Here is a 26,501-nt window from a genome sequence, read left to right as displayed (position 1 = left end):
TATCTGGGTCTAATTTTAGACACAGTCAAGACAAGAGTTTTTCTTCCGGTAGGGAAACTCCGAAAGATTCAATCAGCAGTCCAGTTGTTACTGTCCAACAGCTGGTCTTCCCTTCGGACTTGCATGAGGGTTCTGGGGTTGATGGTGGCTTCATTCGAAGCAGTCCCATTTGCCCAGTCCCATACCCGAATTCTTCAGCAAGAGATTCTTCTCAGATGGAATCGGAATCCGGAATCCCTGGACAATCAGATCCGATTGAGCAAACAGACCAGAGAGTCTCTGGTCTGGTGGCTTCGGTCTCCAATGCTCAGCCAGGGAAAGTCATTTCTGCCAATATATTGGACGATAGTGACCACGGATGCCAGTCTATCCGGATGGGGAGGAATTCTCGGTCAGTTATCTGTCCAGGGACTTTGGTCCCCGGAAGAATCCAGGTTACCGATAAATGTATTGGAACTGAGAGCGATCAGACTTTGTCTGATTCACTGGACCGAGCAGCTCCAGGGCAGCCCGGTTCGGATCCAGTCGGACAATGCCACGGCCGTGGCTTATGTCAATCACCAGGGGGGCACCAAGAGTGTCCGAGCGGCCAAAGAAGTGGCTTGCATTCTTCGCTGGGCGGAACGATTTGTTCCAGCAATCTCTGCGGTGTTCATTCCGGGGGTGGAGAATTGGCAGGCAGATTATCTCAGCCGTCAGACTCTGGATCAGGGGGAATGGTCCCTCCATCCAGACGTTTTCCACCAGTTGTGCCTACGGTGGGGCACCCCGGATGTGGATCTGTTGGCATCACGATTCAACAGGAAAGTTCAGAGATTCGTGGCTCGCTCCCGCGATCCTCTAGCAGAAACCGCAGACGCACTGATCGCCCCGTGGGGGCAATACCAGCTAATGTATGCCTTCCCTCCTCTCGCGTTACTGCCAAGACTTCTTCGCAGGATAGAGGAGGAAGGAATTCCAGTAATTCTGGTAGCTCCGGACTGGCCTCGTCGAGCTTGGTACGCCGACATGGTCAGACTGGTGGCGGACGTCCCGTGGAGACTTCCTCTCAGGGAGGATCTACTGTCTCAGGGACCGATCTTCCATCCTGCTTTACGATCGCTGGCTTTAACGGCCTGGCTATTGAGACCCAGGTGCTGAAGGACAAAGGTTTGTCAGCTTCAGTTATTCCTACTCTAGTTGAAGCTAGGAAAGCGACTTCCAGAAAGATTTATCATCGCACATGGAAGTCCTACATTGCATGGTGTGAACCTTTGGGGTTCCGTCCTCGGTCTTATTCGATTAGTCGAATATTGGCTTTTCTGCAACAAGGGGTTGAGCAGAAACTGGCCTTGAGTACTATCAAGGGTCAGGTCTCAGCATTAGCCATCTTCTTTCAGAAGCCTTTGGCTACTCATTCCTTGGTGCGGAATTTCATCCAGGGGGTGCGACATCTGGCTCCGCCAGTGCACGCGCCGTTACCCCCCTGGGATCTTAATTTAGTGTTGTCGGTTCTTCAGAAACCTCCCTTTGAAGATATTAGGGAGATTCCTCTACCTACGTTGTCCCAGAAGGTGGCCTTCTTGGTGGCTATTACTTCTGCACGCAGGGTGTCAGAACTGGCCGCATTATCTTGTCGTTCACCATATCTGGTGGTTCATAGAGATAAGGTGGTTCTTCGTCCGAATCCATCCTTCCTACCAAAAGTGGTTTCAGAATTTCATCTGAATGAAGAAATTGTATTACCTTCCCTGTGTCCTAAGCCCAGTCATCCTCGGGAGTTTGCTTTACACTCCTTGGATGTGGTCCGGGCGATCAGGGTATACTTGAAAACGACAGACTCGTTTCGCAAGACGGATTCACTTTTTGTGATCCCAGATGGACCCAAAAAGGGGTTGCCTGCATCTGCCGCGACCATTTCCAGATGGATCAGACAGACGGTAGTACAGGCTTATTCTATTAAGGGTCGGGAGCCCCCGTTCCCTGTTAAGGCGCACTCCACTCGGGCACTTAGTGCGTCATGGGCCTTTCGCCATCAGGCGTCAGTGGTCCAGGTGTGCAAGGCGGCTACCTGGTCGTCGGTGCATACCTTTACTAAACATTATAAAGTTGATGTAATGGCATCGTCTGATGCCTCGTTTGGCCGCAAGGTTTTGCAGGCCGCAATTTGAGGAGACCAGTGGTCTACCTCGAGGGTTTTTTCCGTTGGAAAATTTTTCTTTAGTCTCATTCTTTGTTTATAATGAGCCTTTAAAACTTCTAGTTTGGCACCGGTTGGGCCTTCTAGATTGGATTTGATTTTGTCAATCCCACCCCTCATTTGTGGCACTGCTTCTGGATGTCCCAGCTCTTGAGAATCAAGAAGACTACGTCTGTCAATGAGCGATAGAGAAAAATGGATTTTTGTAAGATCTTACCGTAAAATCCTTTTCTCTTAAGCTCATTGACAGACGTAGTACCCGCCCCTCTATCATTGAGTTGGGTTGGGTTAAATTCTCTGTACTGCTTTAAAACAGAACTGATTCCCTGTAGCAGAGAGAGGGAGGATATACCCTCAGGGACTGCCCCTAAGGTGGAGCCAGAACGTTTTGTCTTTCTGCCTAGTCCTACTCCTGCGGAGACAACATAACCCAGCTCTTGAGAATCAAGAAGACTACGTCTGTCAATGAGCTTAAGAGAAAAGGATTTTACGGTAAGATCTTACAAAAATCCATTTATTTTGATTGGTTTGCGCAAAAGTTATTGCGTTTACTAACAAAGGGAAAGATTTCTGTCATTTTTGGTGGTTTTTTTTTTTAACGCGTAATGGCGGCGATCTGCGATTTTTTTTTTTTTTTGCGGGACTGCGACATTGCGGCGGACAGATCGGACCCTTGACTGACATTTTTGACACTTTTGGGGGTACCAGTGACATTACTGCAGTAATCAGTGCTATAAATATGCACTGTTACTGTAAAAATGACACTGGCAGGGAAGGGGTTAATTTTATTGGAGAGGGAGGGGTTAATGTATGCCTGGTGCTTACTGACGTGTGGGGGGGAGGGGACTGAGTGAGTCATGGACAGATCGGATGTCCAGCTATGCTGAACAGTCCGATCTGTCACTCCCTGTCACTGAGGAGATCCGCCCGCTTGTGTTTACACAGGCGGGCGGATCTCCACACTAGATCCCCGACGATCGGGGGAAGAGCGGCGGCGATCGCCGCTGCTCCTCCCCTGGCCCGACTCCCGCTGTCTCTTGGTACAAAGAACAGGGGTTTAGTTGACACACATTTGCAAACGCATGTGAAAGCTGCAGAGCCACTTCACGGCACCCTGTTATATCTGCAGTCCTACACTCCTAATTTAGTGTCCTCACACTGGAGGCACATGGCCGCTAATGGGTGGATGGGGGAACAGGTGAGAGGGAGACAGCCCAACCTCCCCCAACCCATCCTCATCCACAACTGGCTCTTGTCTCAAAGACTCAAATAATTAGGTTTATAACCATGGTGCAAACTGGAAAAGACCAGCTGAAAAGCATTACACCTCCATCCCCTTGGTGGATGCAGCATATAGATAGGAAGGGATTTTATGTATGGGGCATGGCCTGTAAAGCACACTGCCTTTGAAATCCCTAATTTCCTTTTTGGGATTTAACATGCGTTTGCAAATGTGTGTCAACTAAACCCCTGTTCTTTGTACCAAGAGACAGGTTTTATTTGGTTGGTGACAGACTGGAGGGTGAGTACATCAGACTGGGGGCTGGCTTCCATGCACCTCTTACAATCCTTCAACCTCTTTTTTTCTTGTTATAGGGATGGGGACGCCGGGCAACACCAGCTTGGGTCTCATTTAAAGTCCCACCTAGTCCAATATGTTTAAGCAACCAGGGATGGAGACGCCTTGCTCACAGCTTGGTGCCTCATTTAAATTCCCACCGTGCGATTTTCGTGCGTTTTTGGTGGATGCAGTTTTGATTTGACCTTAGTGTTTTCCGTAGACAGGGATGGAGACCAATAGCATGACCTGCTTGTCTCACATAAAGTCCCAAATAGTAGCAAAATGTATAATCCAATCAGTAATGATTGGATTTACACCTTCCCACCCGGCCTATAGCAGATTGATGGCCAGGGCGGGGCTTTGGTGGACTAACAATGTCCACTCATTATATCGTGTACCGGAGTGTATGGCTGCCGGGGTGGAAACAGCAACTCATCTAAATCTCCAATTATTGCTGTACAGTCACCAGAAATGATGTGGTTGGAGATTTTGGTGAGTTGGACTTTTTGGGAGAACACTGGCACAGTCTAAACTCGTGTATGTGATGGACTGTTCGAAACTAGTCCTTACAATTTCCCAAATCTCTCAAGAATGGTGGCGGTGAGATCTGTGCAGGTGAAATCTCAGCAGGTGAAATCTCTGCAGGTGAGATCTGTGCAGGTGAGATCTGTGCAGGTGAGATCTGTGCAGGTGAAATCTCAGCAGGTGAAATCTCTGCAGGTGAGATCTGTGCAGGTGAGATCTCTGCAGGCGAAATCTCTGCAGGTGAGATCTGTGCTGGTGAGATCTGTGCAGGCGAAATCTCTGCAGGTGAGATCTGTGCAGGCGAAATCTCTGCAGGTGAAATCTGTGCCACTAAAATCTCTGCAGGTGAGATCTGTGCCACTAAAATCTGTGCCGGTGAGATCTGTGCCGGTGAGATCTCTGCAGATGAACTCTGTGCAGGTGAAATCTCTGCAGGTGAGATCTGTGCCGCTGAGATCTCTGCAGGTGAGATCTGTGTAAGTGAGATCTGTGCAGGTGAGATCTGTGCTAGTGAAATCTCAGCAGGTGAGATCTCTGCAGGTGAGATCTCTGCAGGCGAAATCTCTGCCGGTGAGATCTGTGCCGGTGAGATCTGTGCCGGTGAGATCTGTGCCGGTGAGATCTGTGCTAGTGAAATCTCAGCAGGTGAGATCTCTGCAGGCGAAATCTCTGCAGGTGAGATCTGTGCCGGTGAGATCTGTGCCGGTGAGATCTCTGCAGGCGAAATCTCTGCAGGTGAAATCTGTGCCACTAAAATCTCTGCAGGTAAGATCTGTGCCACTAAAATCTGTGCCGGTGAGATCTGTGCCGGTGAGATCTCTGCAGATGAACTCTGTGCAGGTGAAATCTCTGCAGGTGAGATCTCTGCCGCTGAAATCTCTGCAGGTGAGATCTGTGCCGCTGAGATCTCTGCAGGTGAGATCTGTGTAGGTGAAAACTCTGCAGGTAAGATCTCTGCAGGTGAAATCTTTGCAGATGAACTCTCTGCTGGTGAGATCTCTGCCGGTGAGATCTCTGCAGGTGAGATCTCTGCAGGTGAGATCTCTGCAGGTGAGACCTTTGCAGGTGAGATCTGTGCCTGTAAAATCTTTGCAGGTGATATCTGTGCCGGTGAGATCTCTGCCGGTGAAATCTCTGCAGGTGAGATCTTTGCAGATGAACTCTCTGCAGGTGAGATCTGTGCCTGTGAAATCTTTGCAGGTGAGATCTCTGAAGGTGGGGTCTCTTTAGGTGAGATCTCTGCATGCGAGACCTTTGCAGGTGAGATCTCTGCAGGTGAGGTCCTCATACCACGCTTGCCTATCCCTGAAGTCGCACGGATTCTGCACATGGATGTTCGTCCTAAAGCAGCGCAATCCCATTGCATGGATTTCTGCAGAATAGGACAGAAGGTAACGCAGTTTTACATCCATACTGAAAGCAATCTTGCTGCACGCTCCATTTCTCCGGCTATTATTCTTGTGAATGAGAGTGAAGAGCCGGCTATATATAGCCCCATAACCAGCGATCAGTAAATACTGCCACTTAATTGAATCAGCTTTGCTCGGCGGCTTAGTCCAAGCTGGTTTTGCGTTCCCCCAGATTGGCAAGACTAGAAACGATTACACTTAATGTCTTAATGCCGTGTGCCAAAAAGACACATTACCACGTTACTTCTCTGTGTTTGTAGTCATTAACCCCTTCATGACCGGCAGTCGTTCAAGTCTAGAGGCACAGACCCGGTTTAGCAGTAGTTGTCAGTTTACTTAGTTGCCGTCCGAGCCAATTCTGTCTTTTTTTTTTTCACATACATGTAAAAATCTGCATTTTTTTTGCTCTTCTCCAGGCCACTTCCTAATGCACGTCAGGAAGATACCCCAGGATTTATATTCACACGGGTGGCAGTGCCACCTTGATCCAATCACCATGGAATGTGTCGATGAACAGGATGGGAGGTGTGGATGTTGAGGAACCACCCTGTTCTAGTTGCATAATCCCATCCCAAGTCTGCAAAGGTGTTCATTTCCCAATGTACAATATCTCACAAAAGTCAGTACACCCCTCACATTTTTGTAAATATTTTATTATATCTTTTCGTGTGACAATACTGAAAAAGTTACACTTTGCTCCAATTTTTTGGATGCTTCAAACATTAACCAGTTCTGGACTGCCCTATAGTAGATTTACTGCTACAGGGCTGCCCTCCTGCACAGGATCATGTGTGTATATATATATATACATACATGATTCTGCACTTCTGCCTGCAGGGGGGGCGGGTGGGGGCTCACCCCTTCTGCTGTGAATAATCACTGGTTGTCCGCGGATCATCGGTAAACAAGGCAGATCCCTGTTCTGACATGGGGGAGGAGATGGATTTTGTGTCCTTGCAATAAAATACATCTCTTCCCTTAGTAAAAGCAGCACATTGTGTACACAAAAACACTGGCTAGGCACACATTTAACCCTTTGAAACCTAGATGTTTAACCCCTTCCCAGCCAGTGTCATTAGTACAGTGTCAGTGCATATTTATAGCACTGATCGCTGTATTAGTGTCACTGGTTCCCGCAGAGTATCAGTTAGTGTCTGATAGTCTGCCACAATATCACAGTCCTGCTATAAGTCGCTGATCGCCTCCATTGCTAGTATAAAAAAATAATAAATTCTATAAATATCTCCCCTAGTTTGTAGACGATATAACATCTGCGTAAACCAATCAATATACGCTTAATGGGATTCTGTAGCAGAATACATATTGGCATAAATTTATGAAGAAATTAAATTTTTGAAATTTTTTTATTGGATATGTTTTATAGCAGAAAGTTAAAAATATATATATATAACCACTTAAGCCCCGGAGGATTTGGCTGCTAAACGACCAGGGGTTATTTTGCGATTCGGCACTGCGTGACTTTAACGGACAATTGCGCGGTCGTGCGACGCTGTACCTAAACGAATTTGGCGTCCTTTTTTTCCCACAAACAGAGCTTTCTTTTGGCGGTATTTGATCACCTGTGCGATTTTTTGATCACGCGCTATAAACAAAAAAAGAGCGTCAATTTTGCAAAAATAGCAATATTTTTCCCTTTTTTTTATATGAAATTCCCCCCCAAAAAAAAGTAAAAATCAAAATTTTTTAACATTTTCGGCCTATTTGTTTTATGCTACCTATGTTTGGTAAAAAAAATCGCAAAAAGCGTATTTTGATTGGTTTGCGCAAAAGTTATTGCGTTTACTGACTAAGGGAAAGATTTTTGTCATTTTTGTTGTTTTTTTTTTTTAACGCGTAATGGCGGCGATCTGCGTTTTTTTTTTTTTTGCGGTACTGTGACATTGCGGCGGACAGATCGGACCCTTGACTGACATTTTTGACACTTTTGGGGTTACCAGTGACATTTCTACAGTAATCAGTGCTATATATATGCACTGTTACTGTAAAAATACACTGGTAGTGAAGGGGTTAACTTTATTTGAGAGGGAGGGGCTGTGTGTGTCCCTAGGGGCGTGATTCTAACTGTGATTGGCTGTGGCTTCAGCTGTATGCAGAGTGATCAACGGATCTACATAGTAGATCCATATGATCAGCTCTCATACAGAGGGGAGAATGACAGGCGGCTTGTTTACACAAGCTGCCTGACTTTCTCTCTCTCGACCGCCGATCGCAGAGTGGCCGGCGGACATCGGGTCCGCCGGTCACACGCGCGGGGGGGTCCGTGACCACGCGGGAGCGCGCCTCCGGCGGCGCGCGCTCGCTCCCTAGACCCTCACAAGCTAGTGACGTAGCCCTACGTCACTTTGCCTGTGAGGGGCTGACCGCCGACGTAGATCGGCGTGCGGCGGTCGGCAAGTGGATAATTATTATTTTTTTTTGTCAGCCTTTTCTTTTTTTTATAGCTCAAAAAATAAAAAACGTAGAGGTGATCAAAATAAAGCTCTATTTCTGGGGAAAAAATGACACAAATTGTATTTGGATACAAAGTTGCATGATTGTGCAATTCTCAGTTAAAGTAACGCAGTGCCGTATCGCAAAAAAGGACCTGGTCATGAAGAGGGGTAAATCTTCCGGAGGTCAAGTGGATAAGTAGGAATCATCTTATTTCACTTTTATACCTTAAGAGCCCATTCACATTGAAGCGACACGACTTCGGGGGGCGACCTGTGAAGTCGCGTGCACCGTGACTTCGGCACGACTTGCAGGGACTTCACATAATGGAAGTCTATGCAAGTCGCTCCGAGGTCGCCCCAAAGAAGCTCTGGACCCTTTTTCTAAGTCGGAGTGACTTGTGTCGCTCCTATTAGAACGGGTCCTGTGCTACTCAATGGACCGCGACATACTGGGACTTGTCAGGCTGACAAGTCGCGCTAATGTGAATGGGCTCTCACTGTACTTATGGCAATATGTTTTCATTTCATATGTAACATATTTTTTAGAATGAAAAATGTTAATGCAAAATTAAAACAAAATGGATTCGAATCAATTTGGATCATTCGTTATGGTGATTTTGTTTTTTGGATGTTTCAAACATTAACCATTGCCCACCGCCCGCCTTAGATATACTGTAGCAGGCTGGCTCGGGGGTGCGGGAGCGGTTCGGGGGGCGATCGTGCGGCCGGCGGCACCTACAGTACCTGCCCCCACTAGGCAGCGGGGATGCCGATCCATGGGGCCAGCGCCACCAATTGCCGCCGGGGCACCCGCGATCGCTCCCTGCTGAGAGAAAAGGACGGGCAGCTGTTGTAAACATAGCTGACCGTTGTTCTCTCTGATTTTATCACAGAGTGCCTGTGATCCTCCTATATAGGATCACAGCTCTCTACAATCATTTCACAAGCCCAACCCCCATACAGTTAGAAAACGCTCCCCTAGGCTCACACTTAACCCTTTGATCGCCCCTGGGTTGACCCCTTCCCTGCCAATGTCATTATTACAGTAACAGTGCATATTTTTAGCACTGATTACTGTAGTAATGTCACTGGTCCCCTCAAAAGTGTCAAAAATGTTAGGGGTCCGATCTGTCCGCCGCATTGTCGCAGTCCCGCTAAAAATCGCAGATTGCCGCCATTACTAGTAAAAAAAATAAAATAAATAATAATGACATCTTTCCCCTAATTTGGAGACGCGATAACTTTTGCGCGAACCAATCAAAATACACTTATTGCGTTTTTTTTTGTTTTTTTTACCAAAAATATATAGCCGAATACAAATTGGCCTAAAAGACGTACATCTCAAGGATAAAAACATTCGGGGGTACGGGAAATGAATACATCCACGCACACCGACACAGGTTGAACTGGATGGATATTGTCTTTATTCAACCTTAACTACTATGTAACTATGTAATAATGAAAATTTTTGATTTTTAAATTTTTTGGGTGGGGGGGAAATGTTATGTTTTTATTTTTTTTTTTCAGAATTGTCGCTCTTTTTTTGTTTATAGCTCAAAAAATAAAAATCGCACAGGTGATCAAATGCCACCAAAAGAAAACTCTATTTGTTGGAAAAAAAGGACGTACGTTTTATTTCGGTACAGTGTCGCACGACCGCGCAATTTTCAGTTAAAGTAATGCAGTGCCGAATCGCAAAATATGGCCTGGTCATTAAGGGGGCAAATCCTTCCGGTACAGAACTGGTTAAAATCAGGGCTTTTTTTCAGCGGGAAAGCGGGGGAACGCAGTTCCGGAACCTCCAGTCTGAATGTATGCAATGGCAAAGGGATGCTGGGGCCAGTGGGGTGAGCTGAAGGGCCTATCGATGCTGGCTGCTGGGGGATCTATTGTTGCTGGGGTGAATCTATTGTTGCTGGCGGGCATTTTGTTGTGGGTGGGGCTTTTTTTGCACTGGAGGATTTATTGTTGCTTGGGGGAACTATTGTTGCTGGGGGGCTATTGTAGTTGGGGGGAGTCTATTGTTGCAGGGGAGGATTTATTGGGGGGGGATTGTTGCAGGGGTGGATTTATAGTTGCTGGGGGGCTATTGTTGTTGGGGGTCTATTGTTGCTGATTGCAGGGGATCTATTTTACAGTTTTTTTCTATTGCTGCGGGGGAAGATTTATTGCTGCTGGGGGGATCTATTGTTGGTGATTCCAGGGGATCTATTTTACTACTTTTCTAGTTATCATTAACAAATTACCTAGAACCACAACTTATGATACTTGGTTCTGTATTCTTTAAAAGGGGGGGGGGGGTACTGGGAGGTGGGTAGAGGGTGGAACCAAAGGACAGCGCTCAGAGGTGGGTAGGGGGTGGAGACAAGGGGTGACTCAGAAGAGGGGAGTACCTGCACCTATTCTTGGAGAAAAAAGCCCTGGTTAAAAGCATACAGGATTCAGTTCTTCACACGGGGAGATATAAGAGCTCCGGCCTGCTGGAAGGGCTCATTACCCCCAGGAGGTCAGACGTAGCCGATTATCCCAAGAAATGTTGTGAATGGGAACGTCACTGGTTGTCACAGGGCCCTTTGTAGATGATGTACGGAGTCTGAGAATAAATTTCAAATCTGTGAATTAGTCGGCTGATCGGTACGGTATAATTTATAGGTTATGCATATGTGACTCTTGGCATCTGTTGGACAACGTAAGCCAATTACATGCAGATGAGTGTATACAGAGGAGTCGTAGAACCGGTTCTGGTGGCTCCTGGGTGTGTTTACAGTCTGAAAGAGGATGCAGTTTAGAGGAACTAATTGTAATCGGAGGATTCCAAAGTGTGAATTATATTCATTATTGAAATATTTACTCTGCAAAGCGTTCATTCGGGATTTGCGTTCCCCAACCACTCCTCTGCATTTACTGACAGGCGTTGAGTATAGAGGGAGGCCATAACAAACCATAAATACATCGCTTGTTTTTTTTTTTAACAGAAATCTTTATTAGGTTTTAACAAAACACTACAAACCGCAGTGGTAAATTTTCTCCATCAATAACAGCGTAAAACGGATTCTCAACTAGGGCTCCTCCTGAGGTTGCTGGGGGTTCCTTGAGCAATAGGCAATTTCTGCCTCTCAGATAATTTCCCAATGACACCATTGTTCCTTTTAGCTCTCTGTAAGGGGGAAGTTCTTCCCAATGATGACAAGCGTTTAAGCGGTAGTATAGTCAAAAAAAAGAAAAAAGAAAAAAAAAACCTGCAAGACAAAGGCATAATGAGCTAGTATGCATCGCAGCCCCGACACGGACCCCCGGACACCGCTGTGGGAGCGGACATGATCCCTCGGCGTCTCTTCCAGGTTCGGCGGCTCCGGCGCTGTGAGTGGCCGGAGCCGCGATGACGTCATCCCGCGAATGCGCGCGGGGGATTAACTTTCTGGCCACTTCCCGGCAAGGAACTCTGAAGGTCCGCCGGACCTTCAGAGCGCATGCGCCGCTCCCGTCAGCGGCTGCATGCAGTGCAGATATCTCCTAAACCGTGCTGTTTAGGAGATATTAATTGTACCTACAGGTAAGCCTTATTATAGGCCTTATTATAGGCTTACCTGTAGGTAAAAGTCACAAAAATGGGTATACTACCGCTTTAAAGCGGAGTTCCACCCAAAAGCTCTTTTGTTTACCTCCCCCCTCCGGTGCCACATTTGGCACCTTTCAGGGGGGAGGGGGGAACGGGTACCTGTTTTTGACAGGTACCCTTCCCCACTTCCGAGATACGGTGCTGCGGAAGTTCGGCCCCCTCCTCCGCCGCCGAGCCAATAGGAATGCGCAGCGAGCTTTGCGAATGCGCACAAGGGACCCGCCCGTGAAGCCGCAAGGCTTCACTGCTGGGTTCCCTTACCAGCAATGGCGGAGGCAGCACCCGACAGCCGATGGAATCATCGGCTGCGGTGCAGACATCGCTTGACTCCAGGACAGGTAAGTGTCCTAATATTAAAAGTCAGCAGCTACAGTATGTGTACAGTATGTGTAGCTGCTGACTTTTAATTTTTGGAGGGGGTGGAGGGGGAGGTGGAACTCCGCTTTAAGGAAGTGGGAAGACACTGACTGTCACACTAATGTGTCAAGAGTTACATAGTTAGTCAGGTTGAAAAAAGACACAAGTCCATCCGGCTCAACCAAAAAAAAACAGTAATGAAAACCCAACCATACCATCCCATATACACAATCCTATACCCACAGTTGATCCAGAGGAAGGCGAAAAAACCCCAGCAAAGCATGATCCAATTTGCTACAGCAGGGGAAACAAAATTCCTTCCAGATCCCCGAGAGGCCATCAGATATTCCCTGGATTAACATTACCTATAAATATTAGTACCCAAGATTGTAGACTTTTAATTTTTTTCAGGGGTTCCCTGAGACCAGAAATTTTATTTCAAGGGTTCCTCTGTGTTGAAAAGGTTGGGAAAGTCTGGGGTAAACGTTAGATGGTACAATATAGTACATCACACCCCATGTGCATAATACCAGTAGACTAGACCAGGGGTCTCCAGACTTTCTGAACAAAAGGCCAGTTTACTGTCCTTCAGAGTTTTGGGGCCCGACGGTGACCATTGGAAGTAGAAAACGTCCCAGTATCAGTGGGAGTAAACAATGCCCCATCTTTGATGGAATTGTGCCCCATCATAACTGAAGAGAGAAAGGGGATTAAAGAAGGTGTGTGTGTGTGTAGAAACCAACCGGCCCTTAGTTTTCTATACTTACCCACCAGTCTGCTGACAAACCAAATAAACCTGTCTAACATAATAGGTTAAAAACAGGGGTTTATTTAACACACATTTGCAAACGCATGTATAAGCTGCAGGCCACTCCAAGGCACCCTGTGTATCCTGCAGTCCTAACACTACCTAACACTACTCAAACTGAGTGTCTACTGAGTGTCTCCAACATGGGAGTACATGAATGCTAATGGATGGGAAACAGGTGAGCTTGGAGGTGGCCCAATCCTCCCCCAACCTGCTCCCAGCCATGACTGGTATTGAAAAATGAATGGCTATGTGAAAGGCATAGGGTGCAAACTAAAAAATGACCAGCTGGGAGACACACCCCCAACCCAGTAATATAGATGGTAAAGGTAAATTGGGACTTTAGATGAAACACCAGCCTGTAAAGCGAGCGTCTCCATCCCTGGCAACATGGAAAAGTCCCAAAATTGCCCAAGATTTTCCATTATGCCCCATCATTGGTGTCATTTGGTGGGAAGAATCATGCCCCATCATTGGTGTCACTGAGAGGAACTGTACCCCATCATTGGTGTCCTTGGGAAAAAATGTGCCTCTCTGTTGGTGTCAGTGGAGGGAATTATGCTCCAATGTTGGTGTGAAAAGATTAAATATTGCCCCAAGGGCCAGATAAACGCTAGCAAGAGGCTGCAATTTGAAGACCAATGACTAGACCAAAAGGTATGAGCATTCATAGAGAAGCAAACTTTGCGATATTGGGTGCACTCCAAAAGCAGCCAGAAGGATACTCAACATAGAGCATTGTGATGTGCGTCGAGGTAGGGTATAAGGTAAGGCTAGGAAGGGAAAACAGACAAGGGAAATTTCAGCCTCACTCTCAGCAAATTAACCAACAGGGTAGCTCATTAACTTCAAGAATTCTCAGCAGTTGCGCCGGGGAAACCAACTTTCATGTTTTATCGTTTGAGTCCTTCAACCTTTGCCACCCAGATGGTCATATCTCTTGTTTCTGTAATTCAGTTCTGTTTTCTGGGAGTCCCTACCCTTGCTCACCATCTACCCAACCAATACATATTCATAGCACAGTGACAGTGCCTGCTAGTTGCCTACCTCCCTATTCCCCTTCCCAGCAATACTCACCAATGCATGCTCCCTTGCTGCATCCCAGCTCTCCCCAATGGCTCTTATAGGGTGTGATCTTCCTATTCAATGCGGGGAGGGGCAGTGACATCATCCACCTTGGTAAGCTCTGACACTGGAGCTTACCCACAGTAGACTCCTGCAGCTGGTAGGCAGCAAAGCACGTGTATAAGTAAGCATACTTTGCTGTGGGGGGTTAGGAGGTGTGGGCTATCTACTTACTCTGTCTCTCTGCCCAGCCTGGGAAGGGGACAGTTGCCTATTTTAAAATTTATCTAAAGCAAAACCTTTCCTTTTTGATGTAGTAGGGAAGGGTTAGCACCTCAACCAAGTTCCAGTTGCTGTCTGCATTTGCATTAGTGAGATTTACCCTCTTTATTTGTCCTGATGACCATTGTGAGTTGTCAACCAGAACAGAATTGGAGGGATAGTGTTCCAATGGGGACACTTGTTGCAGTGACAACTGTCTAAGTAAAGATTCCCCTAACTTTGGAGAGTATGTCTGTGAAGGTTCTCATTTATCACGGTGATGATAAAGCTTGTATTAGTTAGTCACAAAAAATTAGACTTGTAATGTTAAAGATGTTTCGAAGCTTATCCAAACATGGGGGGGGGGGGGGGGGACACATTCTATGGTTCAAGACTTAGCAGCCTTTCTAAACCCTAAAGCCCCGTACACACGATAAGAAATTCGGAAGGGAAAATTCGTCCGACGACCGATCTGCCGATTTTCGGATTGTTAGTATAGTGCTTTCGACAGCCGAAAATTTTTGTCCTCCGTCAACACACGTCCGATTTTCGTCTCATTAATACAGATTTCGACAGGGAAAATTTTTATGAGCAAGACTAGGCATGCTCAGAGACGAAAGAACACATGGAAAGCAAACCAACACATGACATCACTTCTGAAGTAGAATTCTGTTGTGCGGGAAAATTCGTGTGCAGTCTAGAGCACATTCCAACCAACAGACACCACTCTGGACAAAAGACAGATGACCGGTCGGCGGAAATTCGTAGCGTGTGTACGGGGCTTTAGGAAAAGGGGTAGCGAGTGCAAATTTTCAGGCCTGAAAGAAACCATCTACGTCAGACTGGAGCAGCCATCTCTGAACAGAGGTGGGAACCTTCGAGGAACATCTTTCTTCCACAAGAAATGCGGTTTTAACGTCTCTACCCCAGAGAATTGACCATTCACGCCATTAGCCTTGTAAACTGAGGAAATAACACCTATACAGACTTTCTGGCAGCAAGGATAGGATTATATAACTAGAAGAGGATGGTTCCACAACCTTCACACCTCCCATCCTGTTCTTTGACAACCAACATCTGCATTGACACGCCATGGTGATTGGATTAAGGCGTCGAAACAACCCGCCTCAAGTCCAGTTGAATGTGGCTTGGATAAGCTACAAACTGTATACAGCATTACAGAACCAGTCCAGATAAATGTGACCAACTACTACTAGCTAATTGTGAAGCGTTTTCTACAGGAAGTAAAGGGAAATCTTCTGAAGGGACATAACAAAAATGTAGGGGTTTTCAGGCACCTGAGCACACTGGGGCGATTTTCTGTTTGAAGCTTGTAAAATGCTCTACAAGCCAAATCCTATTCATTTCAATGGCCCCTTTTCACATATGAGCATTCTGCTGCCTGAAGCAAAATGCCTGTCGTCTCTGCCTGAGCCTCTTTTTGGCAGAAATCAAGCGTTTTTGGCTTTAGAAATGCCTAAAAACGCGTGAGTTGAGCGTTTTACGAGTGCGTTTTCTGGTCAAACAGCAGCTCTCCACCCCTAATTTCCTCTCCCTCTCCTCCCCCCCAGGGCCTTCTATTGGCTAAACAAAAATGCCCGAAGCTGTAAAACGCTTGTAATACACTTCCAAAAATGCTTAAAGCGAAGTTCCACCCAAAAGTGGAACTTCCGCTTTAGGTATTCTAACCCCCTGACATGCCACATTTGGCATGTCATTTTTTTTGGGGGGGGAGCGGGTACCTAGTTTTGACAGGTACCCGCTCCCACTTCCGCTCGGAGCGCCGCGGCGCCCTGAACGGAAGTTCTCCTCTCCCCCTCCCTCCCTGCAATCTTCTGGGACATGTCAGAGGTCCCAGAAGATTGCCGGCCAATCATGACGCGCAGCGTGACTCGCGCATGCGCAGTGGGTACCCGGCTGTGAAGCCGCAAACTGTCACAGCCGGGTGCCCACAGCAGTGATGCCGGCGCCGAGGGAGAGGATCGAGGCTTCGGTCGCTGGACTGTTGGAAAGGTGAGTGAAATGGCTGGAACTATGCTTTAACCACTTAACAACTGCCCACTGCAGATTTACAGCGGCAGGCCGCCGCTCCTGGGCAGACAGATGTAGTACTACGTCTCTCGCTCAGGAGACTCTGGGGGGCGAGCGCCCCTGCTCGTCAGCCGGGGAGCCAGTGCGTGTGACAGGCGGCTCCGATGGCCGCCGGCCACTCGTGATCTTCCGCAGCTGAGAGAGAAGGACAGACGGCTGATGTAAACACAGCCGTCTGTCATTCTCCCTGAAGTGATCACAGAGGCTATGCGATCCTGCTGTATAGGATCGCATGTCTCTGTGATAACTTCACAAGCCACGCCCCCTGACAGTTAGAATCACGCCCCTAGGCTCACATTTATCCCCTTGATCACTTATACTGTTAACCCCTTCCCTGCCAGTGTAATGTTTACAGTAACAGTGTATATTTTTAGCACTGATTACTGTAGTAATGTCACTGGTACCCCCAAAAATGTCAGTCAGGGGTCTGATCTGTCCGCCGCAATGTCGCAGTCCCGCAAAAAATCGCAGATCGCCACCATTACTAGCAAAAAAAAACTAAAAATGACATAAATCTTTCCCGTAGTTAGTAAACGCAATAACTTTTGCGCAAACCAATCAAAATACGCTTATTGCGATTTATTTATTTTTTTTACCAAAAATATGTAGCAGAAAACAAATTGGCCTAAAATGTTAAAAAGTTTTGATTTTTACTTTTTTTTTTTTTTGAGAATTTCATATAAAAGAATGTGAAAAATATTGTTATTTTTTCAAAATTGTTGCTATTTTTTTGTTTATAGCGCAAAAAATAAAAATCGCACAGGCAATCAAATACCACCAATCTATTTGTGGGAAAAAAAGGACGTTAATTTTGTTTGGGTACAGCGTTGCATGACCGCGCAATTGTCAGTTAAAGTTGCACAGTGCCGAATCGCAAAAAGTGGCCCAGACGTAAGACAGCAAAATCCTCCGGTGGTAAAGTGGTTAAGGACCTCATTAGAGCCCCCCCTTATGTCAGGATCCCCATTAGAGCCCCCTCCCCCTTATGTCAGGGTCCCCATTAGAGCCTCCTCCCCATATGTCAGGTTCCCCATTGTTATTTTTTTCAAAATTGTCGCTCTTTTTTTGTTTATAGCGCAAAAAATAAAAATTGCACAGCCAATCAAATACCACCAAAAGAAAGCTCTATTTGTGGAAAAAAAAGGACGTTAATTTTGTTTGGGTACAGCGTCGCAAGACCGCACAATTGTCCGTTAAAATCACGCAGTGCCGAATCGCAAAATGGGGCCTGGTCATTGAGCAGCCAAATCCTCAGGGGCTAAAGTGGTTAAAAACTCTCCAATAGAAATGCCTGAAAGTCGCTCTGCTCAGGTGTGAACAGAGCCTTAACCCTTTCACACTGTATCCAAAACGTAGTGATCATCACATCTATACGACCTTGTTGGACATTCCATTCTCAAACTATGGGCATTAATATGGAGTTGGCCCCCCTTTATAACTCTAAAAGCCTCCATCCTTTCTGGGAAGAAAATAGAGAATTTTAGATGGGTAGAGCATTTTTCGAAAAGCTAATTGCCCTGAGCCTTGTGTGCCCAGATGCTGGGTTAGCAGTCTGCGGTAGTTGCTCTTCCTGCTTTTTGTACAGAGATCTTTTTAAATCGGAGATTAGAGACCTCTGCCCTTAGAACCATGATAAGACACAGCCAGCTTGGAAGTACTAGGTGCTGGGCTTTAAATCGTATTTACTTAGCTGTGAGACACCATAAAAACAGAGCAATGTGCATGTCTCGGGTACAAAGACAGCTTAGTATTTGTAGTGGTAGTCTTTGTATTCATAGTAGACTAGAATTTGTCTTTTATGGCTTGTTTCCACTGAGCTTTCTGGTACGGTTCGGTACGGTACGCTATTTATGCCGTTTCCATTATGAATGGTACCCTAATTCTGAACCGTACCGTACCACTTTTTGGTACCCTTTCGTTGGGGTACCAAGCACATTAGTACCGTACCAACAGGGTGGAGCTACACTCTGCAGAACTTTGATTGGTTGACAGAGAATCGTCTATCACAGCTTTCCTGCTACACCACGCCTATCATGAAAGGGTACTATTGGCAGTGGAAACGCAAGGTGTACCGTTCCGAACTGTGCCGTACTGAACCGAACCGTACCGTACCACTCAGTGGAAACGAGGCATAACAGGCCAGAGCCTATAGGATCCTAAAGACCTACAAAGATAGATGGATGTGTAGGCATGATCTGATTGATTTGCCTTCGAGCTCCAGTATCTGGTGGTATGGGGTGGAGGGGGAGAACACCGACAGACACTGCCAGTATCATTTATCACTGTGGATAGTAAAAATCTGACATCTTCCAAACTGTCCAACCGATTCGTCCCTGTTAGAGCAGGTGGCCATGCATAGGGCCTTTAAACTTTACATCATGGCCCATGCATGGGGCCTTTAAACTTGACATCATTGACTGTTTATCATTGTGGATAGCAGTGATCTGACATTGTCCGACCGATTCACCCCCTTGAGAGCAGGTGGCCATGCATAGGGCCTTTAAACTTGACATCATGACCTTTAAACTTGACATCATTGACTGTTTATCATTTTGGATAGCAGTGATCTGACATTGTCCGACCGATTCACCCCCTTGAGAGCAGGTGGCCATGCATAGGGCCTTTAAACTTGACATCATTGCCCATTCATGGGACCCTTAAACTTGACATCATTGACTGTTTATCATTGTGGATAGTAGTGATCTGACATTGTTCCGACCGTTTCACCCCACTGAGAGCAGGTGGCCATGCATAGGTCCTATAAACTTGACATCATGGCCCATGCATGGGACCCTTAAACTTGACATCATTGACTGTTTATCATTGTGGATAGTAGTGATCTGACATTGTCCAACCTGTCCGACCGATTCACCCCCCTGCGAGCAGGAGGCCATGCATAGGGCCTTTAAACTTGACATCATGGCCCATGCATGGGGCCCTTAAACTTGACAACATTGACTGTTTATCATTGTGGATAGTAGTAATCTGACATCATTGTCCGACCGATTCACCCCCCTGAGAGAAGGTGGCCATGCATAGGGCCTTTAAACTTGACATCATGGCCCATGCATGTGGCCCTTAAACATGACATAATTGGCCATGCATAGGGCCCCTTATACTTTACATCATTGGTTATGCATTAGGGCCTTTAAACTGGACATCATTGGCCATGCATAGGGGTCCTTATACTTGACATCATTGGCCAAATATGGCTCATTTAATGTATGTGGTCTCATGTCTATAATAATGTAACCAGCAATCAGAGAGTAGTGTGTGGATAGCATCATTCTGTATCCACCATGCTAGTGTTGTGTATAATCTTAAGGCCCCTTTCACACAGGCGGATTGTTCAGATCCGCCTGTCAATTTTTTGGCGGATCTGAACGGTCCCCCCATGCATCTCTATGGGGGATCGGATGAGAACGGACCGACGGTCTGTTCCTTTCCGATTTCCCCCATAGAGATGCATGGGGACCTGACAGCTGTGTCTCCGCACACAGTGCGGAGACGCAGCTGTCCTCCTGCTGCTCAGCTGGGGATCGGCGGCTCGACCCCCCCCCCCCCATCCCCCCCCCCTGCTGAGAAAAACGCAATCCGTCCGACGGACGGATAGTGTGAAAGGTGCCTTAGGCTGAACTCCAGGATCAAACTTTTCTGTCACCCCAACTTTCCTCTCTCCATCTAAAGCTATAAACAATAAAATGTCCCTTCTTTTATTAGTACATTCTGCAGATCTTCGAGGAGGAGGGATCTGTGAAGCACCTTTAAACATTGGAGTGTAAGCTCCTCTGGTGCAGAGACTGATGTGGTTAAGTGTTCTTTCTAATGCACTGAGGAATATGTCAGAGCTATATAAATGTATAGTAAGAGCTATATAAATGTATAGTAATAATATTAGTGTGTGAATGTACGGGGACAATAAAGTGTATTCTCCTTTGATGCAAAGGCTCAGTGTCTATGTACAGCACTGCAGTATATGTCAGAGCTATACAAATGTTTATTATTAATAATAATAATAATAGTGTGACTGTGATGGGATGTTAAAGCATAAGCTCCTTTGGTGCATAGACTGATGTGTTTGGCTCAGCGTCTTCTGTACAGCACTGCGGTATATGTCTGATGCTATGTAAGTGTATAATAACATTAGTGTATGACTTTGGTGGAACATTAGAGTGCAAGCTTCTCTGGTGCAGAGACTGATTTGACTGGTTCAGGGTTCTCTGTACAACACTGCAGAATATATCAGAGTTCTATAAATGTATAATAGAGACTGTGGAACATTTAGAGTGTAAGCTCCTCTGGTGACTGATGTGAATGGCTTAGTCTTCCTTCAGCACTATATAAACATACAATAATAGCAACGTGTCACGGTACTTGAAGATTAGAAGGGTAAGCTCCTCTTAGACACTTAGCGGGTAATCACCTCTGGTGCACAGAGACATTATAGTGTAAGCACCTCTGGTGCACATAGACACTAGAGAGTAAGCTCCTGTGGTAAACAGAGACAGCGTGCAACTTCTCTGGTGCACAGAGACATTGGAATGTAAGATCCTTTTGTGCACGGAGACATTAGAGGTAAGCTCGCTGGTGCAAAGAGACATTAAGAGGGTAAGCTCCTCTGGTGCACAGAGACATTATAGTGTAAGCTCCTCTGGTGCACAGAGACTTTATAGTGTAAGCTCCACTGGTGCACAGAGACATAAGAGAGTAATCACCTCTGGTGCAGAGGGACATTAGAGGGTAAGCACCTTTGGTGCACAGAGACAGAGTGTAAGCTCTTTTGGTGCACAGAGACAGAGTGTAAGCTCTTTTGGTGCACAGAGACATTAAAGGGAAAGCTCCTCTGGTGGACAGAGACACTAGAGTATAAGCTCCTCAGATGTAGAGAGATCTTATAGGGTGAGCACCTCTGGTGCACATAGACACTAGAGGGTAAGCTCCTGTGGTAAACAGAGACAGCGTGCATCTTCTCTGGTGCACAGAGACATTGGAATGTAAGCTTATTTCGTGCACGGGGACATTAGAGGTAAGCTCTCTGGTGCAAAGGGACATTAAGAGGGTAAGCGCCTCAGGTGCACAGAGACATTAGAGGGTAAGTTCCTCTGGTGCACAGGGTCCTTAGAGGGTAAGCTCCTCTGGTGCATAGGGACCTTAGAGGGTAAGCTCCTCTGGTGCACAGAGACCTTAGAGGGTAAGCTCCTCTGGTGCACAGAAACCTTAGAGGGTAAGCTCCTCTGGTGCACAGAGACCTTAGAGGGTAAGCTCCTCTGGTGCACAGAGACCTTAGAGGATAAACTGCTCTGGTGCACAGAGACCTTCGAGCGTAAGCTCCTCTGGTGCACAGAGACATTAGGGGGGTAAACTCCTCTGGTGCACAGAGATATTAGAGGGTAAGCTCCTCTGGTGCACAGAGACATTAGGGGGGTAAACTCCTCTGGTGCACATAGACATTAGAGGTTAAGTTCTTCTGGTGCACAGAGACATTAGAGGGTAAGTTCTTCTGGTGCACAGAGACATTAGAGGGTAAGTTCTTCTGGTGCACAGAGACATTAGAGGGTAAGTTCTTCTGGTGCACAGAGACATTAGGGTAAGCTCCTCTGGAGCACAGAGACATTAGAGGGTAAGTTCTTCTGGTGCACAGAGACATTAGAGGGTAAGTTCTTCTGGTGCACAGAGACATTAGAGGGTAAGCTCTTCTGGTGCACAGAGACATTAGGGTAAGCTCCTCTGGAGCACAGAGACATTAGAGGGTAAGTTCTTCTGGTGCACAGAAACATTAGAGGGTAAGCTCCTCTGGTGCACAGAGACATTAGAGGGTAAGCTCCTCTGGTGCACAGAGATATTAGAGGGTAAGCTCCTCTGGTGCACAGAGACATTAGGGGGGTTAACACCTCTGGTGCACAGAGACATTAGAGGGTAAGCTCCTCTGGTGCACAGAGACATTAGATCAACTCTGGTCCTCGGGACCCACTAACAGGCCAGATTTTAAGTATTACCTTGGGGAGATGCAGACTAAAATACTGCAATCACTGAGCAGCAAATTAGATCCCCTCCGATGTAATTTAGTTATCTTGCAAACCTGGCCTGTTGGTGGGTCCTGAGGACTGGAGTTGAAAACCACTGCATTAGAGGGTAAGCTCCTCTGGTGCACAGAGACACTATAGTATAAGCTCCTGTGGTGAACAGAGACAGCGTGTAAACTTGTCTGGTGCAGAGTCATCAGAGTGTAAGCTCCTCTAGTGCACAGAATGGTTTGGCGTCCTTTGCATATTGCTGTGGAATATATTACTCTTCTATTCATGTATAATAATACAGTTTGGACAAAGTTATGTAAAAATCTCGAGGCAGTGAGCACATTCCAGTAGCCATCTAAAGGGTCATGTCATCAAAATCGCATACTCTGGGTATAGACGGAGTCTGGTACGAATGTTCTCTCCTTGGTTGGGAGATCTGACCTCCATTTTCTGTTTAGAAAAAACTTAGTACATTGACTTCTTGTCTCCTGGGATGGATTCCGACCTGTAATAATAATAATAATAATAATAAGATCATTCATAGTGTATATTTGGTAGGGACATTATATTGTAAGCTCTGCTGTGATAGGGATTTATGTGACTGGAGATCACTTTCCCTGTAGAGATCTACCACCTATATATGGGTGTTATACAGATGTGGTAAGTGAAATGAAGAATGATACATTTGTGAGGTGTATTCTATTTCCTTTTCTCTGTCCGAGTTTAATGTCGTTATTTTCTCTTCTTACAGTTGCAAACATTTAACATCAGCGCTCCATGTAAGACAATCGAAGACCTTAGCAATGGCGTGGCCATGGGGCAAGCACTCCACCAGATGTAAGTGACCCCTCCCCCACCCATCTGATTACCATACTCACCAATATTATCATTTTTAAGGACTATGTTGGGGTCTGTTAAAGGATTCACTGGTTAATTCACCCACTAAATCCTTTAGTGCTATTCACCCAAGTGACATTTGATGGCATGTAAAAAAAAAAGAAAAAAATGAAATGTGCTGTTGTTCAGCATGTTCTTCAGCATTTAAAGGGGTACCCTGAAAAAGAGTCCCCCTGCCATGCACTGACGCACTGATATTTACTGGCAGTGGGCTCTCCGATGCCCCTGGTGACCAGGATTGGATAGTGGCAAGGGGGTTGGAGCTTAAAGAGAGGGGTTCCCCCAAAAGTGAAGGTCTCCTGTGAAAGCACTGATGGGCAATGGGGTCTTTACCCCAAAGCTTTGACACCACAGTGGTAACAAGTATTAGTATTAAATGTGCCCCTCCTCCCTCCTCTCACAGCTAACCAAGGAATGGAGTCTGGTATTAGGCATGTACGCCCCCTGCTGTTCAGCATGTTCATCATTGAGAGGGGTAGCCTGAAAAAGCAGAGTCCCCCTGCCATGCACTGACACACTGATAGTTACTGGCAGTGGATTCTCTAATGCCCCTGGTGATCAGGATTGGATGGTGGCAAGGGGGTTGGTGCCTAAATGCCCTTCAGCATTGGGGGTGACGTTTTGAGAGGGGTTCCTCCTCAAAACTGGAGGTCCCCTATCAAAGCACCATCATCTCATTGCTGATGGGCAGTGGGGGTCTTTAGCAGTACTGATGCCCCATTGGTGACAAGCACCAGGCTCTTTGAATTACCCACTAAATACTTTATTGCTATTCACCCAAGTGACATTTGACTTCATGTAAATAAAAAAAAAAGGGAAATGCGCCACCCCCCCTTCTTTCACAGCTAACCAAGGAATGGAGTCAGGTAACAGGCATGTATACCCCCTGCTGTTAAGCATGTTCTTCAGCATTGAGAGGGGTACTCTGAAAAAAGAGTCCCCCTGCCATGCACTGACACACTGATAGTTACTGGCAGTGGGCTCTCCAAAGCCCCTGGTGACCAGGATTGGATGGTGGCAAGGGGGTTGGAGCTTAAATGCCTTTCATTATTGGGGGTGGTGCTTTGAGAAGTGTTCCCCCAAAAGTGAAGGTCTCCTGTGAAAGCACTGATACCCTGTTGCTGATGGGCAATGGGGTCTTCACCCCAAAGCATTGACACCACAGTGGTAACAAGCATTAGGCTGGCAAGAGCTGTGGATTATATTCCCTTCAGCATTGGGTGTTTTGCTCTTTTGAGGGGTTCCCCCCAAAAATGCGATTTCCCTTTTAAGGCACTAATATCCTGCTGCTGATGGGCAATGAGGTATTTGCCTCAAAGCACTGATACCCCAGTGGTGGGAAGTATCGGGCTCTTCAGGACCCCTGGTCCTGCCAAGAGGAGTGGATTATTTGTTCTTCAGAATTGGGGGCAGTATTTGGGAGGAGTTTTCCCCAAAAATGGGGGTTCCTTTTCAAAGCACTGATACCCTATTGCTGATGGGCAATAGGGTCTTCAGCATCAAAGCACCAAGCTCGTTGACACCCCTGGGTGGGTCAGAACAATAGATTATATACCCTTCTGCATTTGTGCCAGTGCTTTGAGAGGGGTTCCCCCTAGATATTGCAGTGCCCTATGAGAGCACTGATACCCTATTGTTGAGGGGTAACAAGCACCAGGTTCTTCGACACCCCCGGTACTCGGGAGAGGGTGTTGGCAAGAGGGGTAGATTATATAGCCTTTGGCTTTGGGGGTTGTGCTTTGAGAGGGGCTCCCCCCAAAAAATGAAGGGCTTCTGTCAAAGCCCCAATACCACATTGCTGATGGGCAGTGGGATCTTCGCACCAAAGCACTGACTTCCCATTGGTGACAAGTATTAGGCTCTTCGGCAGTGCTGGTAGGAGGGGTGGATTATATGCCCTTCAGAATTAGGAGCAGTACTTGGAGGGGTTTTCCCTAAAAATGGGCGTCACTGATACCCTGTTCCTGATGGACAATGGGGTAAGCACAAAGCTCTTTCACACCTCTGGGCCAGTAAGAGGGGTAGATTATGTGGCCTTTAGCATTGATGGCAATGCTTTAAAAGGGGTTCCCCCCCAGAATCTACAGTGCCCTTGGTGGCAATGCTTTGAGAAGGGTTCCCCCCCCGAAATTACAGTGCCCAAAGCACTGATACCCGTTTGCTGATGGGCAATGGAGTCTTCAGCACCAAAGCACTGATGCCCCAGTGGTAACAAGCATCAGGCTCTTTGACACCCTGGGTGCTCAGAAGAGGGTGTCGACAAGAGCGATGGCTTGAATGTCCTTCAGCTTTGGGAATGGTGCTTTGAGAGGGGTTTCCCTCCAAAAAAATGGAGGTCCACTGTCAAAGCACCAATTTCTCCTTGCTGATGGACAGTGGGGGTCTTTAGCACCAAAGCACTGACATTCAAGTGATTGCAAGCATCAGGCTGGCAAGAGGGGTGGATTATATATCCTTCAATATTGGGTGCAGTCCTTTGAGTGGGGTTCCCCCCCCCTGAAAAAATGGAGGTTCTTCAGCAAGAGCACCGATGCCCCTTTGCAGATAGGTATTGGGCTCTTCACCACTCCTGGTGGGGGTAGGGTTCCTATATGCCATCTGCTCTGCTCCCCATGGAGTCACTTGGGGGAATTGCCAATCGAGTGGATTATAAATGTAGAACACAGTGATGTAGAGACTGACGTTTCCTCTCTCTCCCCTCCATTGTAGAGATGGCGCTTGGTTTACCGAGTCTTGGCTGGGACGAATAAAAGACGACGTGGGAGATAATCGAAGGATAAAGGTAGATGTCCGCTTCTCACTGAATTCTGTACATTACAAATAATCTAATCTGTATACAGTTCATAGAGGTTCAGGTCAATCAGTTTAAAGTGGACCTCTCATTAAAGCACATTTAGGGAACACATTTAACTCTTTGATCACCACAAGTGTTAACCCCTTCCCTGCCAGTGTCATTTATACAGGAACAGTTCATATTATTTAGCACGGATTACTGTATAAATGACACTGGCAGGGAAGAGGTTAACACTTGTGGTGATCAAAGGGTTAAATGTGTTCCCTAGATGTGCTTTAATGAGAGGTCCACTTTAAAGCGGAGTTCCAGCCATTTCACTCACCTGTCCAACGGTCCAGAGATGCGGCCGCCCGAAGCCTCGATCCTCTCCCTCGGCGCCAGCATCACTGCTGTGGGCACCCGGCTGTTAGTTTGCGGCTTCACAGCCGGGTACGCACTGCGCATGCGCGAGTTGCGCTACGTGCCGTG

At 46.7% G+C, this 26,501-nt stretch overlaps 1 protein-coding gene across 1 annotated transcript in view; it reads left to right on the top strand.

Moving 5' to 3' along the window:
• Window positions 1-26,501, top strand: part of HOOK1 (hook microtubule tethering protein 1) — a 143,954-nt gene that overhangs the window by 23,374 nt on the left and 94,079 nt on the right. Inside the window, exons 2-3 of the mRNA XM_082264802.1 lie at window positions 23,094-23,179; window positions 25,949-26,021. Coding sequence (XP_082120928.1) covers window positions 23,094-23,179; window positions 25,949-26,021 — 159 coding nt within the window. The remainder of the gene's footprint in view (window positions 1-23,093; window positions 23,180-25,948; window positions 26,022-26,501) is intronic.

This window comes from Pelophylax lessonae (assembly GCF_965119305.1).
Source record: "Pelophylax lessonae genome assembly, chromosome: 8".
In the NCBI taxonomy this organism is placed as follows: Eukaryota; Metazoa; Chordata; class Amphibia; order Anura; family Ranidae; genus Pelophylax; species Pelophylax lessonae.
The sequence above is the reverse complement of the archived record's forward strand: the minus strand, read 5'-3'. Positions and strand labels throughout refer to the sequence as shown.